Source organism: Tachyglossus aculeatus, chromosome 9 (assembly GCF_015852505.1).
Source record: "Tachyglossus aculeatus isolate mTacAcu1 chromosome 9, mTacAcu1.pri, whole genome shotgun sequence".
NCBI lineage: Eukaryota > Metazoa > Chordata > Mammalia > Monotremata > Tachyglossidae > Tachyglossus > Tachyglossus aculeatus.
Genome location: NC_052074.1, coordinates 42,072,464 through 42,087,996, shown reverse-complemented (window position 1 = coordinate 42,087,996; position 15,533 = coordinate 42,072,464). Strand labels below are relative to the sequence as shown.

Sequence of the window (15,533 nt, the reverse complement as noted above, 5' to 3'; positions counted from 1 at the left end):
TAGTAAGCGCTTAACAAACGCCATCATCATTATTATTATTATTGAGACCCACCAGGCCCCAGGAAGAAGGGCGGCTCTGGGATTCGGAGCCTGCCCGAGTGAAATGGAGGGGTTCTCCCCTAGACTTTGGGGGGTGCTTCGGAGAATTTATACCCCTCAGGGTCATGCGATGTTGGAAGGGAGCTGCGAGGGACTATGCAACCCTGCGTGATCCGGGTGACATTTACATGCCCTGCTCCGCAAGAACCTGGTCCCTTGGGAAAGCGCGTTCTCCCAGATGCTCCTGGATCAGTCCTACCGGTGCTGGAGTTCCTGCCTCCATCGTGCCTGCTGAGGCAGTTCTCTGATTTGGGGTGGGGGCTGGTGGGAGACGGGGGAGCGGAAGGGAGAGGAGAGACGGAGCTGGGAGGGACGGCTCCCCGGCTTCTCCCAGGTGAAACTGTCAAGTGAGGTGTATGTTGCCAACTTGTACTTCCCAAGCGCTTAGTACGGTGCTCTGCACACAGTAAGCGCTCAATAAATACGATTGATGATGATGGTGTAGTGAGGTAAATGGAATCAGAGTACGGGTCTCCCCCGCACGTCCGCCCGCTGGGAGGCCAGGCGGCCATCCGAGACCGCGGCCGTCCCCCGGCTCTGCGGGGCCCAGAAAGGCCGGGGTGTCTCCGGCCCTTTTCCGGAGAGCCTCTGGGGCCGGATCTCGTGGCCCCCCAAGCCTCTCCCCGGTGGTCCGCCACGGGGCGGGGCGTCAGACCCCTCGGTGGAACCGGGCCCCGGAAGCCCCCCTCTCACCCCTCTCTAACGCCGCATCGTGAACCTTCTCGGGACCGGCCGCCTGACGGACCCCCCCACCTCCCTCCCCTCCGGGCCCCGGACAGACCGGCTGTACCTTCCCCTCCTCGGCGTTCTGTTGACAGGAACCGTGAACTTCTTCTTCCCTGGCTAATTTGCCGGGCCAGGAAGCCAGTCCTTTGATCTGGCCCCAGACCAAGTCGCCGACGTTAAACGTCCTGGGCCTGTACCGGATCAGCTCGTTGGAAGAGGGGGAGTCGGGGTTCCGCAGGTCCTCCTCGCTGCTGATGCTCTTGGCGTCCGAGGGGCTGGGCACGCACCCGTTAATGCTCTTGGTGTTAAAGTCGCCGTTGAAGTGGATGTAGTCTTTGACCAGGGAGCTCTCCAGGCTGTTGGAGGAGCTGGGGGACTGCTCCTCGGAGGCCGGGGCCGGCTTCGAAGGGCTCAGCAGGTCCCCGAAGCCCCGGCTCGGCTGGGGCCTGCTTCCGTTCATGTGCGCGCACCTCTCCACAGTGTTCTCCAGTCTCTCCTTGAAGCTCAGCAGAGTTCGTCTGTAGCTGTTATACCTGAAGTTCTCTTCCGACGCCTTCTCCCCGTGACAGTTCCTCTGCTGGGCGGCCCCGTGGCGCGGCTCCCCGGGCGGGGGCGGGAGGGGAGGCGGCCGGGCCGCCACGTGGTTCGGCCGCTCGTGGCCGGGGCGGTCGGCGACCTCCTCCCCTTGCCACCGGCCCATCTCCCTCCCGGGGCTCGGCTCCCCCTCCCACGGCTTCTGGGGCGCCGGCTGGAAGTACTCACGTCCCTCCCCGGGCTCTGGGGCCTTGGGCGGGCGCGGCCCCCGGGCGGTCCGCGGCCGGCCGTCGGGATCCGGCCCGCCGGGGTTCCTCCCGTGGAGGACGGCGTGGAGGGCGCCGGCCGGGCCGCCCGGCTCACCCATGGAGGCGGTGAAGGCACTCATGGCGCTCAGGGCCGGGACGGGGCTCAGCCGCGCGGCGCCGCCGCCGCCCGCCACCTGCCCACCTCGCCCCGCGGCCTCCACGACGGCCTTGTAGATGGCGTCCACCGCGGCGGCTCCCGGGCCCTCCTTGGCCGGCGGTCCCGGGGGGGCCTCGGGCCTCGGCTGCGGGCCGCAGGACGGCTCTCGGAAAGGAAGGAGCGGGGGGTTGGCGTTGGCCGGCAGCGGCGTCGTCCTCGGGTGGCTGTTCATTCTCTTGCTGAGGAGGGTGACGTCTTCTTGCATTCTCACCTGCAGAGAGACACGGAGGGGAAACCGTGAGCGCGGGCCACGCCGCCGGGTCTCGCCAACGGGAGCCGCGGGCTCGGGGGTTGCGGTTCCTCCGGACCCCGGGGCCGCCTCAGAGGGGGACGCGACGTCACGATCGAGAGGATAGCAAGAGCAACCCGGGACCCGCAGTCTACGAGAGGACTGGAACAGGAGGCCCGGTCTGGGGTCCGGCCCTTTCTCTCACTCCTTCCTGCTGGCTAAAAATAAACGTTGCGTGAAAAAGTCCATGCTGGCCCACTCTGATAGGAAGGAATGGCTCACGAATACTTACGTTCCAAATACCGCCGGCGAAACACTCTAGTGTATTTATGTTTTTAGATATATTTGTTCATTAATATAGATTTACATATAAAGTCCGTCTCCCCCTCCGGACTGGCAAGCTCACTGTGGGCGGGGAATGCGGATGTTACAGTGTACTCTCCCAAGAGCTTGGTATTCAGGAAGCGCTCAATAAATACGACTGATTGATTGATTCGTGGGAAGAGAGGTTCGAAAGGCAGGGGTATCCCCCGCACCCTTTGCGGCCAAAGGGAAACGGTGGAGAGGTAGTAGGGAGACCGATTTACTTGTTTTCCCTCCTACTCTGACAGTGAGCCCCAGGGCAGACCAACCTAACTTGCATCCACCCCAGTGCTTAGCACACAGTAAGCGCTTACCAAACATCATGATCATTACCATTATTAATCTAAGTGTGAATATCTGCGGGTCGGGCTGTGCCTTCCGCCCCAGGGCTTAGAAGTGAATTCTCAATAATAATAATGGCATTTACTAAGCACTTACTATGTGCAAAGCACTGTTCTAAGCACTGAGGAGGTTACAAGGTGATCAGGTTGTCCCACGGGGGGCTCACAGTCTTATTCGCCATTTTACAGATGAGGGAACTGAGGTCCAGAGAAGTGAAGTGACTTGCCCAAAGTCACACAGCGGACAACTGGCAGAGCCAGGATTTGAACCCAAGACCTCTGACTCCAAAGCCCGGGCTCTTCTCACTGAGCCACGCTGCTTCTCAAGGTACTGTGTCTGCGGGTCGGAAGCGAAGGCTAGGAGAAGATAAAATAAAATAGTGGCATTTTCCAATCTGTCTTTCCGGTGACATAGTTACAATCCAATTCTTCTTTCTTCTTAAATGGCAAAAAAAAGGGTACGATTTAATTTTCCGCGCTTTCAGCCATCTCTATCATTTGCTTTTCCCAAATCTCTCTATCGACGCGCTCTGTCACGACAGAGCCGCTCAGAGGGAGCGACTGCGGAGCCCGGATTCTTCCTGATAAACAGAAATGCTTCCGGATTTCACCCGAACGGGGAGCCTCGCCTCAACGCCATAATAATAATAATGATAATGGCATTCATTAAGCGCTTACTATGTGCAAAGCACCGTTCTAAGCGCTGGGGAGGTTACAAGGCGATCAGGTCGTCCCACGGGGGGCTCACGGTCTTAATCCCCGTTTTCCAGATGAGGGAACTGAGGCTCAGCGACCTGAAGCGACCAAGTCACACAGCTGACAAGTGGCGGGGCCGGGATTTGAACCCATGACCTCTGACTCCAAAGCCCGGGCTCTTTCCACTGGGCCACGCTGCTTCCCTCGCCATCCCTTGGGCCGAGGCGTGCAAGCCGGACGGCGGTTTCGCCACGGCTCCCTCGACCTGAGCCGCGTAGCCCGTCCTGAGGGGCTGGGAGACGGCCGCCCGTTTCTTGGGAATGGGATGGGGTGGGGAGAGGAAAAGGCCGGAGAGAGACGGGAAAACGGTACCTGAAAGTTCTGAAACAGACAGGCCATGGAGTTTGGGTTGTTGGGTGGGCCGGAGATCGGGGCCGGCCCCGGAAAGGTTGGGAGGCCCGCGGATTCCCGGACAAGTTGCTGCGGCTGCTGCTGCTGTTGCTGCTGCTGTTGATTCAGAGGAAACATCTGGGAGTTGTTTAACAGAGACTGCAGGTGAGTCAGCTGATGGTTATTCAGAGAACTGTTTATCGACGCCACGTCACCTGAAATTTCAAACGCAGGGAGATCATCATCATCATCATCAATCGTATTTATTGAGCGCTCACTGTGGGCAGGGCACTGAACGAAGCGCTTGGGAAGTCCAAGTTGGCAACATCTCGAGACGGTCCCTACCCAACAGTGCGCTCACAGTCTAAAAGGGGGAGACGGAGAACAAAACCAAACATACTAACAAAATAAGTTAGTTATAATAATAACTAATATTACTAATGAATATAACTAATTATAATAAGTTATAATAATAAGTTCCCCCATCTTACCTCCTTCCCTTCCCCACAGCACCTGTATATATGTTTGTACATATTTATTACTCTATTTATTTATTTATTTTATTTGTACATATCTATTCTATTTATTTTATTTTGTTAGTATGTCTGGTTTTGTTCTCTGTCTCCCCCTTTTAGACTGTGAGCCCACTGTGGGGTAGGGACTGTCTCTATGTGTTGCCAATCTGTACTTCCCAAGCGCTGAGTACAGTGTTCTGCACAGAGTAAGCGCTCAATAAATACGACTGAGGATGATAAAATAAAGAGAATAGATATGTACAAGCAAAATAAATAAATAAATAAATAAATAAATAAATAAATAAATAAATCGTATTTATTGAGCGCTTACTATGTGCAGAGCACTGTACTAAGCGCTTGGGAAGTACAAATTGGCATCACATAGAGACAGTCCCTACCCAACAGTGGGCTCACAGTCTAAAAGGGGGAGACAGAGAACAGAACCAAACATACCAACAAAATAAAATAAGTAGGATAGAAGTGTACAAGTAAAATAAATAAATAAATAAATAAATAGAGTAATAAATACGTACGAGCATATATACATATATACAGGTGCTGTGGGGAAGGGAAAGAGGTAAGATGGGGGGATGGAGAGGGGGACGAGGGAGATGTTAGTCCGCGGCTCTGCCCGGGGGGCCTCTTGAGCCGCCACCGTCGGGGGCCGCGCCGTTCCGGATGCCGGGGCCGCCCGAGCCCTCGCTCCTGTGTCCTGAGCGCTTACCGTGGGCAGGGCACTGGAGTAAGCGCTCGGGAGAGGATGGTACGGCAGAGCTGGGAGGCGCGTCCCTGCCCACGGTGAGCTTACGGTCTAGAAGGGGTAGAAACGTGGTCCTTCCCCTCGGGAAAACGTCCCGACGGACTACTGCTCTGGCTCTCCATTCAGGCCTAGCGCCCGCGTGATTCTCCTACACCTCCGGTACACCTAATAAGCTCCTCTTGGGCATCATCAATCGTATTTATTGAGCGCTTACCCATGCGCAGAGCACTGTGGGCAGGGAACGTGTCGGCCGACTCCGCTGAGCTGTACTCTCCCAAGGGCTCGGTAGGGTACCCTGCACTCAATCAGTCAATCAATCGTATTTATTGAGCGCTTACTGTGTGCAGAGCACTGTACTAAGCGCTTGGGAAGTACAAGTCAGCAACGTATAGAGACGGTCCCTACCCAACAGTGGGCTCACAGTCTAAAAGTGCACACTCAGCAAGTGCACGCTAAATGATGGATCCAACGTGGCATTTGGTTTAGGAGGGCTGGTATCTATTGCACGCACGCTTGAAGCGACGTTCCGCACAACGTACTTGGGGGGTAATAATAATAATAATAATAATAATAACGATGGCATTTGTTAAGCGCTTACTATGTGCAAAGCACTGTTCTAAGCGCTGGGGGGGGATACAAGGTGATCAGGTTGTTCCACGTGGGGCTCACCGTCATCATCCCGATTTTACAGATGAGGTAACTGAGGCCCAGAGAAGTGAAGTGACTTGCCCCAAGTCACACAGCAGACAGGTGGCGGAGCCAGGATTCGAACCCATGACCTCTGACTCCAAAGCCCGGGCTCTTTCCACTGAGCCACGCTGCTTCTTAACAAAACAAAGGTGCAAAAGCGCTCCCTGCCTGCAAGGAGCTTCCACTCTAAAGGGGCGGGGAGACACAAGGGACGGTTACCAGCGGAGTAGTTGGGATCAATGATCAAAGAGAAGCAGTGTGGCTAAGAGAGGCAGTGTGGCTCACTGGAAAGAGCGCAGGCTTTGGAGTCAGAGGTCATGGGTTCGAATCCCGGCTCCGCCACATACCTGCTGTGTGACCTGGGGCAAGTCACTTAACTTCTCTGAGCCTCAGTTCCCTCATCTGTAAAATGGGGATGAAGACTGTGAGCCCCACAACTTGATCACCTTGTATCCCCCCCGGCGCTTAGAACAGTGCTCCGCACATAGTAAGCGCTTAACAAATGCCATTAAAAAAAAAATGACTGGACGAACAATTCAACGAACATTAATGCAGACGTGCTGAGGATGGGTGGAAACCCACGGCTGTTGTTGGAATTAAGTTATAAATATTCCGAGGCCTGTGTCCCCTCATTAGAGTGGGAGCTACTCCCGCTTCTGTCGACCTTCCCGAGCTCCCAGGATAACGCGCTCCTCGGAGCTTAGTCTAGCGGTCTGCACGCGGTAAGCGCTCGATAAATGCGAGCCCACTGTTGGGTAGGGACTGTCTCTATATGTTGCCAATTTGTACTTCCCAAGCGCTTAGTACAGTGCTCTGCACATAGTAAGCGCTCAATAAATACGATTGATGATGATAAATACGAGCACTACTGTTACCGGTTGCCCGGGCTGACTCGGATGGACGTTTCTGCTGCTTTTCTACCACGGCTGAATCTTATATCTTAATCTGAATCTTATAGAGAAGCAGCGTGGCCCAGTGGAAAGAGCCCGGCCTTTGGAGTCAGAGGTCATGGGTTCAAATCCCGGCTCCGCCAACTGTCAGCTGGGTGACTTTGGGCAAGTCACTTCACTTCTCTGGGCCTCAGTTCCCTCATCTGGGAAATGGGGATGAAGACTGTGAGCCTCCCGTGGGACAACCTGATCACCTTATAACCCCCCAGCGCTTAGAACAGTGCTTTGCACATAGTAAGCGCTTAATAAATGCTATTATTATTATTATTATTATTATTATTATATGAGGACGATGATGGCACTTCACTCAAGCCACTTCTCTGGGCCTCGGTTACCACATCTGCAAAATGTGGATTGAGACCGGGAGCCCCGCAGGAGACAGGGACCGTGTCCGACTTGATTTGCTTCTATCCACCCCAGCGCTCGGAACATAGTAATAATAATAATAATTATATTGTTGGTATTTGTTAAGTGCTTACTATATACCAAGCGCTGTTCTAAGTGCTGACAATAATAACAATTATGGTACTAGTTAAGTGCTTATTATATACCGAGCACTGTTCTAAGTGCTGATGATAATAACAATTATGGTACTAGTTAAGCGCTTACTATATACCGAGCACTATTCTAAGTGCTGATAATAATAACAATTATGGTACTAGTTAAGCGCTTACTATATACCGAGCACTGTTCTAAGTGCTGATGATAACAACAATTATGGTACTAGTTAAGCGCTTACTATATACCGAGCACTGTTCTAAGTGCTGATGATAACAACAATTATGGTACTAGTTAAGCGCTTACTATATACCAAGCACTATTCTAAGTGCTGATAATAATAACAATTATGGTACTAGTTAAGCGCTTATTATATACCGAGCACTGTTCTAAGCACGGGGGTAGACACAAGGTAATCAGGTTGTCCCACGTGGGGCTCACAGTCTTCACCCCCATTTTACAGATGAGGCAACTGAGGCCCAGAGAAGTTAAGTGGCTTGCCCATAGTCACACAGCAGACAAGTGGCGGAGCAGGGATTAGAACCCACGTCCTCTGACTCCCGAGCCTGGGCTCTTTGCACTGAGCCACGCTGCAACTCTTATATACAAAAGAAGTCAATCAATCAATCAATCGTATTTATTGAGCGCTTACTGGGTGCAGAGCACTGTACTAAGCACTTGGGAAGTACAAGTTGGAAACATATAGAGACAGTCCCTACCCAACAGTGGGCTCACAGTCTAAAAGTTCTTTTCCTTCTTTTTTTTCCACGGTATTTGTTACGTGCTTTCTATGTGCCGGGCACCGCTCTAAGCGCCGGGGTGGATCCAAGCTAATCCAGTTGGACGCGATCCCCGTCCCACACGGGGCTCCCAGTCTTCATCTCCGTTTTACAGATGAGGAAACCGAGGCCCAGAGAAGCAGAGTGACTGGCCCCAGGGCGCACGGCAGACAAGCGGCCGAGCCGGGAGGAGAACACCGGTCCTCGGATTCCCAGGCCCGCGATCTTTCCACGCGCCACACCGCTCGGGGCCAAAACCAAATCCAGGTGGGCTGGGCTGCGCTCCTCGCCTCTCCAGGAAGTCCTCCCTCAACTCCTGCCCGAGCAAGATCCGCTTTGACCTTGGAAGTCGCGTGAGTCTTCAGAAAAATCAATCAAGCTATTAATCAATGGTATTTATTGAGCGCTTACTGTGTGCAGAGCACTGTACTAAGCGCTTGGGAAGTCCAAGTTGGCAACATATAGAGACGGTCCCTACCCGACAGTGGGCTCACAGTCTAGAAGAAAAAGAGAAAGCAGGATTGAGAAGCGGCGCGGCATAACGGCTAGAGAGCGGGTCTCTTATCCCGGCTCCGCCACTTGTCTGCTGTGTGACCTTGGGCAAGTCACTTCACTCAAGTCACTCCCCTGGGCCTCGGTTACCTCGTCTGCAGAATGGGGATGGAGACCAGGAGCCCCACAGGGGACGGGGACCGTGTCCGACTTGGTTTGCTTCTATCCACCTCAGCGCTTGGCACATAGTAATAATAATAGTAATGTTGGTATTTGTTAAGCGCTGGAGTAGATACAAGGCAATTAGGTTGTCCCACATGGGGCTCACAGTCTTAATCCCCATTTTCCAGATGAGGGAACTGAGGCCCAGAGAAGCCAAGTGACTTGCCCAAAGCCACACAGCTGACAAACGGCAGAGCCGGGATCAGAACCCACAACCTCTGACTCCCAAGCCCGGGCTCCTTCCAACTAAGCCACGCTGCTTAAACACTTAGCAACCATCAACGTGATTACTATCGTTCTCTGGGCCTCAGTTCCCTCGTCTGTAAAATGGGGATGGGGACCGCGAACCCCACGGGGGACGGGGACTGGGTCTAACCCGATCTGCCGGCACCCACCCCAGTGCTCAGTGCGCACACAGTAAGTGCTTCCCAGGTGTCCCTCTAATACTAATTAATGACTGGGAATACCGCTATGATGATTAGTGACCGGGAAAACTTCTTCCCGGGGAAAAACCCGGCGGCAAACGGTAACTTACCAAGCAGCCCCGTCCCCAGGAGCGGGTTGAAGAGGGGTGGGACCACCGAGTTACCGCCGAGCTTAGCCGGGCCGGGCGCGGCCCCGGGGTTGTTGGAGACGTTCAGCAGCGTCTCCGCCATCGACACCACCGCCGTGCCCCCGAGGGTGGACACGGTCAGGGCCGCCACCGCCGACGACGCGGTGGTCGTGGCAGCGGTCGCCTGGGAGGACGCGGCCACTGGGACCTCCAGGTGGCCGGCGGGGTGGCCCAGGGCCGAGCTCAGGACGCCCCCCAACAGCTGGGGGTTCAAGGCCATTAAGCCCGAGCCCGCGGGGACCCCCGGGAAGAGGAGGGGGTCCGGGCCGGCGTCGGCGGGCGGGAAGCCGGGCAGGGGGGTCCCCAGCGGGTTGGCCAAGAGCGTCTCGGCCCGGTGGCCGTCGGCCCGGCCGCCCGCCAAGTAGTCCGGCGGGGTGAGGGGGGGCAAGGGGGGGTTCTGCTGCTGCGCCACGTCCGAGATGGTGAGGTTGAACGACGGCAGGGGCAGCAAGGCGGCTCCCTGGGCGTGGTTCTGCAGCAGGGCCGTCAGGAGCTGGAAGTGGACGGCCTGCGAGCCCTGCCCGTCCGCCTCGCCCGCCAGCAGGGCCAAGGCCGCGTTGACGTTGGGGGCCAGGAAGCCGAGCGGGTTGAGGCCGGCCTCGCCCTTGCCCTCGCTGCCGGGGGGCTGCAGGATATTTAGCAGGTTCTGGTTGAGCGGGGGCTGCTGGCCCAGCGGCGGCAGAGGGAGGGCCAGGGAACCGAGGAGGTTGGGAGTCAAGGCGGGCGGGAGGCCGTGGCCCGGGTCGACGCCGGGGGGGGCCGTGCGGGGCGAAGTGGAGGGCCGGCTCCGCGCCGGCGAAGGGGAAGGTGCTCCCCGGGGGCAGCTGGCCCGGGCCCGGGGGCCCGGCCGCGGTGGTGACGATGACGCCGTCTTGGAGGACGGATGTGGTCTTGGTGATGGCCGGTTGGTTGGTGCCGGCGACGGCTACGGAGGACGACGGTCCCGGGACGCCTGCAACACAGAAACAGAGGCCCGCGACCGTCACCGGCGGGGACGGCTGACCCGGGCCGCCCTCGGAAAGGCCGGGGCGCGGCCGGGAGACGGGGGCCGAGCGTCGCCCCCCGACTCCCGGGGAACGGCCTCGGTGAAGCCAACCGACGGGCCACTCTAAGGCCCCTCTGGACGGTGAGCCCGGCTGGCTCTCTTTAGGGCCGGACTGGGCTCTCCAAGCGCTGAGGACGGTGCTCTGCGCACGGTAAGCGCTCGATAAATACGACCGGATGAACCAACGACCGTGCCTGGGGATCGTGAGCTCCTGGCGGGCGGCGATCCCGTCTACCGACTCGGTCGTGTGGCTCTCACCCGTGTGCGGCTTCGTACGATCAATCGGGACGTGGTATTGATCGAGCGCTTACCGTGTGCCGAACTAAGCACCTGGGAGGGTCCAACTAAACAGACTTGGTAGACACATTCCCTGCCCTCGCCGAGCTTCCCGTCTAGAAGGGGAGACAGTAATCCGCACCCGGGAAGCGCTCAACAGATACCACCGATGGATCGACGGCCTCTCAAAAGAGATTTCTCTTGCTTCTGTGATACATTTTTGACTTGACCTTTGACTGGCTACTCATTTACTGGACGGGTTCCCTTATTATCAATCGTATTTACTGAGCGCTTACTGTGTGCAGAGCACTGTACTGAGCGCTTGGAAAGTACAATTCGGCACCAAATCACTGTACTGATCGATCACCTTGCAAGAAAGGAGAGGGAACGTGTCTGCCAACTCTGTTGCACCGTTCGCTCCCAAGCGCTAAGTACAGCGAGAAGCTGTACGCTTACGGCTGCCTGTATTCATTCATTCATCCATCCATCCATTCAATCAGTCGTATTTATTGAGCGCTTACCGTGTGCGGAACACTGAACTAAGCGCTTGGAAAGTACAATTCGGCACCAAATCACTGTACTGATCGATCACCTTGCAAGAAAGGGCAGGGAACGTGTCTGCCAACTCTGTTGTACCATTCGCTCCCAAGCGCTTAGTACGAGGAGCAGCGTGGCTCAGTGGGAAGTGCCCGGGCTTTGGAGTCAGAGGTCATGGGTTCAAATCCTGGCTCTGCCAGTTGTCAGCTGTGTGACTTTGGGCAAGTCCATTCATTCAATCGTATTTATTGAGCGCTTACTGTGTGCAGAGCACTGTACTAAGCGCAAGTTGGCAACATCTAGAGACGGTCCCTACCCAACAGCGGGCTCACGGTCTAGAAGAAGTACCTGGCACTTAACTTCTCTGTGCCTCAGTTCCCTTATCGGTAAAACGGGAATTAAGACTGTGAGCCCCCCAAGGGACAACCTGATCAGCCTGTAACCTCCCCGGCGCTTAGAACAGCGCTTTGCACATAGTAAGCGCTTAATAAATGCCATCATCATCATTACTATTATTACAGGGTTCTGCACACAGTGAGCGCTCAACAAATACCACCGATGACGATGATGAAAGTTTATTTTCCTATCCGGTTGTAATATGCTTCTGATCCCTGCTTCTCCTCCGGACTGTTTCGACAAAATACTTTGAAGTGGAAGCCCACTGTTGGGTAGGGACTGTCTCTATATGTTGCCAGCTTGTACTTCCCAAGCGCTTAGTCCAGTGCTCTGCACACAGTAAGCGCTCAATAAATAGGACTGATTGATTGATTGGAAGGCATAAGACGAAACCGGCTGAACGTACGTAAATAATTGTTTCCAAACAAATTTTGGGTTTTTTTTTTAAAGCCAATCGATCAGACTGGATGGCATATAAGGCATAAGACGAAACCGACTGAACGTACGTAAATAACTGTTTCCAAACAAACAAATTTTGGGTTTTTTTTTTTAAAGCCAATCGATCAGATTGGATGGCATATAACTTTTCCCAGTCTGACAACACTGACAGACGGCAGAAGGAAGCTGTGAGCCACCGGAGTCGAGATTTTCTTTAGAAAAGGGAAGCGAGGCTTCGTTCTGGGCTCTGCCAGACAGTTTACGTAACTTAAAGACCGAGAAGAAATCAAACGACTCTTCTGGCCCAGATGCGAGAATTTGTAAATTATTACGATGAAAGATTCATCTCTTCGTGTAAGCTAGGAGGCCGATAGGTCACGACCTCTGACGTACGCATGCGGTAGACGACTCCTCGAAAATGAATTCTGGTTTGTTATCAATTAACACAGAGAAGCAGTGGAAAGAGCCCGGGCTTTGGAGTCAGAGGTCACGGGTTCAAATCCCGGCTCTGCCACTTGTCAGCTGTGTGACTGTGAGCCCACTGTTGGGTAGGGACTGTCTCTATACGTTGCCAACTTGTACTTCCCAAGCGCTTAGTACAGTGCTCTGCACACAGTAAGCGCTCAATAAATAATAATAATAATAATGATGGCATTTGTTAAGCGCTTACTATGCGCAAAGCACTGTTCTAAGCGCTGGGGAGGATACAAGGTGATTCAATTGCCCCACGTGGGGCTCACAGCCAATCCCCATTTTACAGATGAGGTAACTGAGGCTCACAGAAGTTAAGTGGCTTGCCCAAGGTCACACAGCAGACACGTGGCGGAGCCGGGATTCGAACCCCTGATCTCTGACTCCCAAGTCCGGGCTCTTTCCACTGAGCCATGCTAAATACGATTGATTGATTCTCTGGGCCTCAGTTCCCTCATCTGTAAAATGGGGATGAAGACTGGGAGCCCCCCGTGGGACAACCTGATCACCTTGTACCTCCCCAGCGCTTTTAGAACAGTGCTTTGCACATAGTAAGCGCTTAATAAATGCCATCATCATTATTATTATTATTATTACACATTTCATAACATTTTAAATCCTTCAGCTTCCCCAATGAATCTACGTGGAGCACTAACTGCCTTAGCAAACATTTTAGAATGAGTGAATAAAAAACTTCTATTTGTGAGCCATTATGACAAGAAGATTTTTCGTCTCTCCTAAAGAATTACATTTAAATTCGCATTGAGCTTTCCATCTAAAATGAGTTCTGGAGTCCCCCCGCCCCCCGCCACAGGTTTTTTGCATAAATATTTTTCTAGAGCGGCTCCTTTAGCCGCTCTTCGTTCGCCACTAGACAAACGGCCGCATGTGGGAGTCCAGACGGTAGCTATTTTTTGTAACAACAGTAGCTCCCGTTACAATCCCTGGGGGAAAAACGTGGAGCGATTCTTTTGGCCTTCCCGACTTGAACGTGGCTGGGGACTCGGCCTCGGAGGGCGGCATGGGGATGGAGACCCCTTTGACGACGCTCATCTCTTCTCAGGTTGGATGGTGGAAAACTCTCAAGCGGTCTTCCTTTGCTCCATCGTCATCAATCGTATTTACTGAGCGCTTACTATGTGCAGAGCACTGTACTAAGCGCTTGGGAAGTACAAATTGGCAACATATAGAGACGGTCCCTACCCAACAGTGGGCTCACAGTCTAAAACGCCACTACATCGTACTTACGACAGGAAGATTTTTCATCTCAAAGATTTACATTTAAATTCGCACTGAGCTTTCCATCTAAAATGAGTTCTGGAGTTTCCCTCCCCACCCCCCGCCACAGGTTTTTTGCATAAATATTTTTCTAGAGCAGCTACTTTAGCCGCTCCTCGTTCGCCACTAGACAAACGGCCGCATGTGGGAGTCCGGACGGTAGCTATTTTTTTGTAACAACAGTAGCTCCCGTTACAATCCCTGGGGGAAAAACGTGGAGCGATTCTTTTGGCCTTCCCGACTTGAACGTGGCTGGGGACTCGGCCTCGGAGGGCGGCATGGGGATGGAGACCCCTTTGACGACGCTCATCTCTTCTCAGGTTGGATGGTGGAAAACTCTCAAGCGGTCTTACTTTGCTCCATCATCATCAATCGTATTTATTGAGCCCTTACTATGTGCAGAGCACTGTACTAAGCGCTTGGGAAGTACAAATTGGCAACATATAGAGACAGTCCCTGCCCAACAGTGGGCTCACAGTCTAAAACTCCACTACATCGTACTTACCCCATCACCAGCCTCGCTCCAACTCGGCTTGTGTCCTTTTCTTCCCACGTGGCAAATAAGCCGATCAGCTTGTATCTACCCCAGCGCTTAGTACAGTACCTGCTGTTGGGTAGGGACCGTCTCTACATGTTGCCAACTTGGACTTCCCAAGCGTTTAGTCCAGTGCTCTGCACACAGTAAGCGCTCAATAAATACGACTGAATGAACCTGTTTTTATTACACTATTTTATTTGTACATATTAATTTTATTTTATTTTCTTAATATGTTTTGTCTTGTTGCCTGTCTCCCCCTTCTAGACTGTGAGTCCGCTGTCGGGTAGGGACCGTCTCTATATGTTGCCAACTTGGACTGCCCAAGCGCTTAGTCCAGTGCTCTGCACACAGTAAGCACTCAATAAGTACGATTGAATGAATTTGTTTGTACGTATTTATTACACTATTTATTTTATTTGTACGTATTTATTCTATTTTATTTTCTTAATATGTTTTGTCTTGTTGTCTGTCTCCCTCTCCTAGACTGTGAGCCCGCTGTCGGGTAGGGACTGTCTCCAACTTGTACTTCCCAAGTGCTTAGTCCAGTGCTCTGCACACAGTAAGCGCTCAATAAGTACGATTGAATGAATCTGTCTGTACGTATTTATTACACTATTTATTTTATTTGTACGTATTTATTCTATTTTATTTTCTTAATATGTTTTGTCTTGTTGTCTGTCTCCCCCTTCTAGACTGTGAGCCCGCTGTTGGGTAGGGACTGTCTCTAGATGTTGCCAACTTACACTTCCCAAGTGCTTAGTCCAGTGCTCTGCACATAGTAAGCGCTCAATAAGTACGATTGAATGAATCTGTTTGTACATATTTATTCTATTTTATTTTGTTAATATGTCTTGCTTTGTTCTCTGTCTCCCCCTTCTAGACTGTGAGCCTGCTGTCGGGTAGGGACCGTCCCTAGATGTTGCCGACTTGGACTTCCCAAGCGCTTATTCCAGTGCTCTGCACACAGTAAGCGCTCAATAAGTACGATTGAATGAATCTGTTTGTACGTATTTATTACACTATTTATTTTATTTGTAAGTATTTATTCTATTTTATTTTGTTAATATGTTTTGTCTTGTTCTCTGTCTCCCCCTTCTAGACTGCGAGCCCGCTGTTGGGTAGCGACCATCTCTAGACTGTTGCCAACTTGTACTTCCCAAGTGCTTAGTCCAGTGCTCTGCACACAGTAAGC

At 53.1% G+C, this 15,533-nt stretch overlaps 1 protein-coding gene across 1 annotated transcript in view; it reads right to left on the bottom strand.

Moving 5' to 3' along the window:
• The window catches only part of MBD5 (methyl-CpG binding domain protein 5), a 228,469-nt gene that overhangs the window by 9,885 nt on the left and 203,051 nt on the right, over window positions 1-15,533 (bottom strand). The window contains 4 exon segments of the mRNA XM_038750886.1: window positions 890-2,035; window positions 3,826-4,058; window positions 9,285-10,131; window positions 10,133-10,314. Of these exon segments, the coding sequence (XP_038606814.1) occupies window positions 890-2,035; window positions 3,826-4,058; window positions 9,285-10,131; window positions 10,133-10,314 (2,408 nt within the window).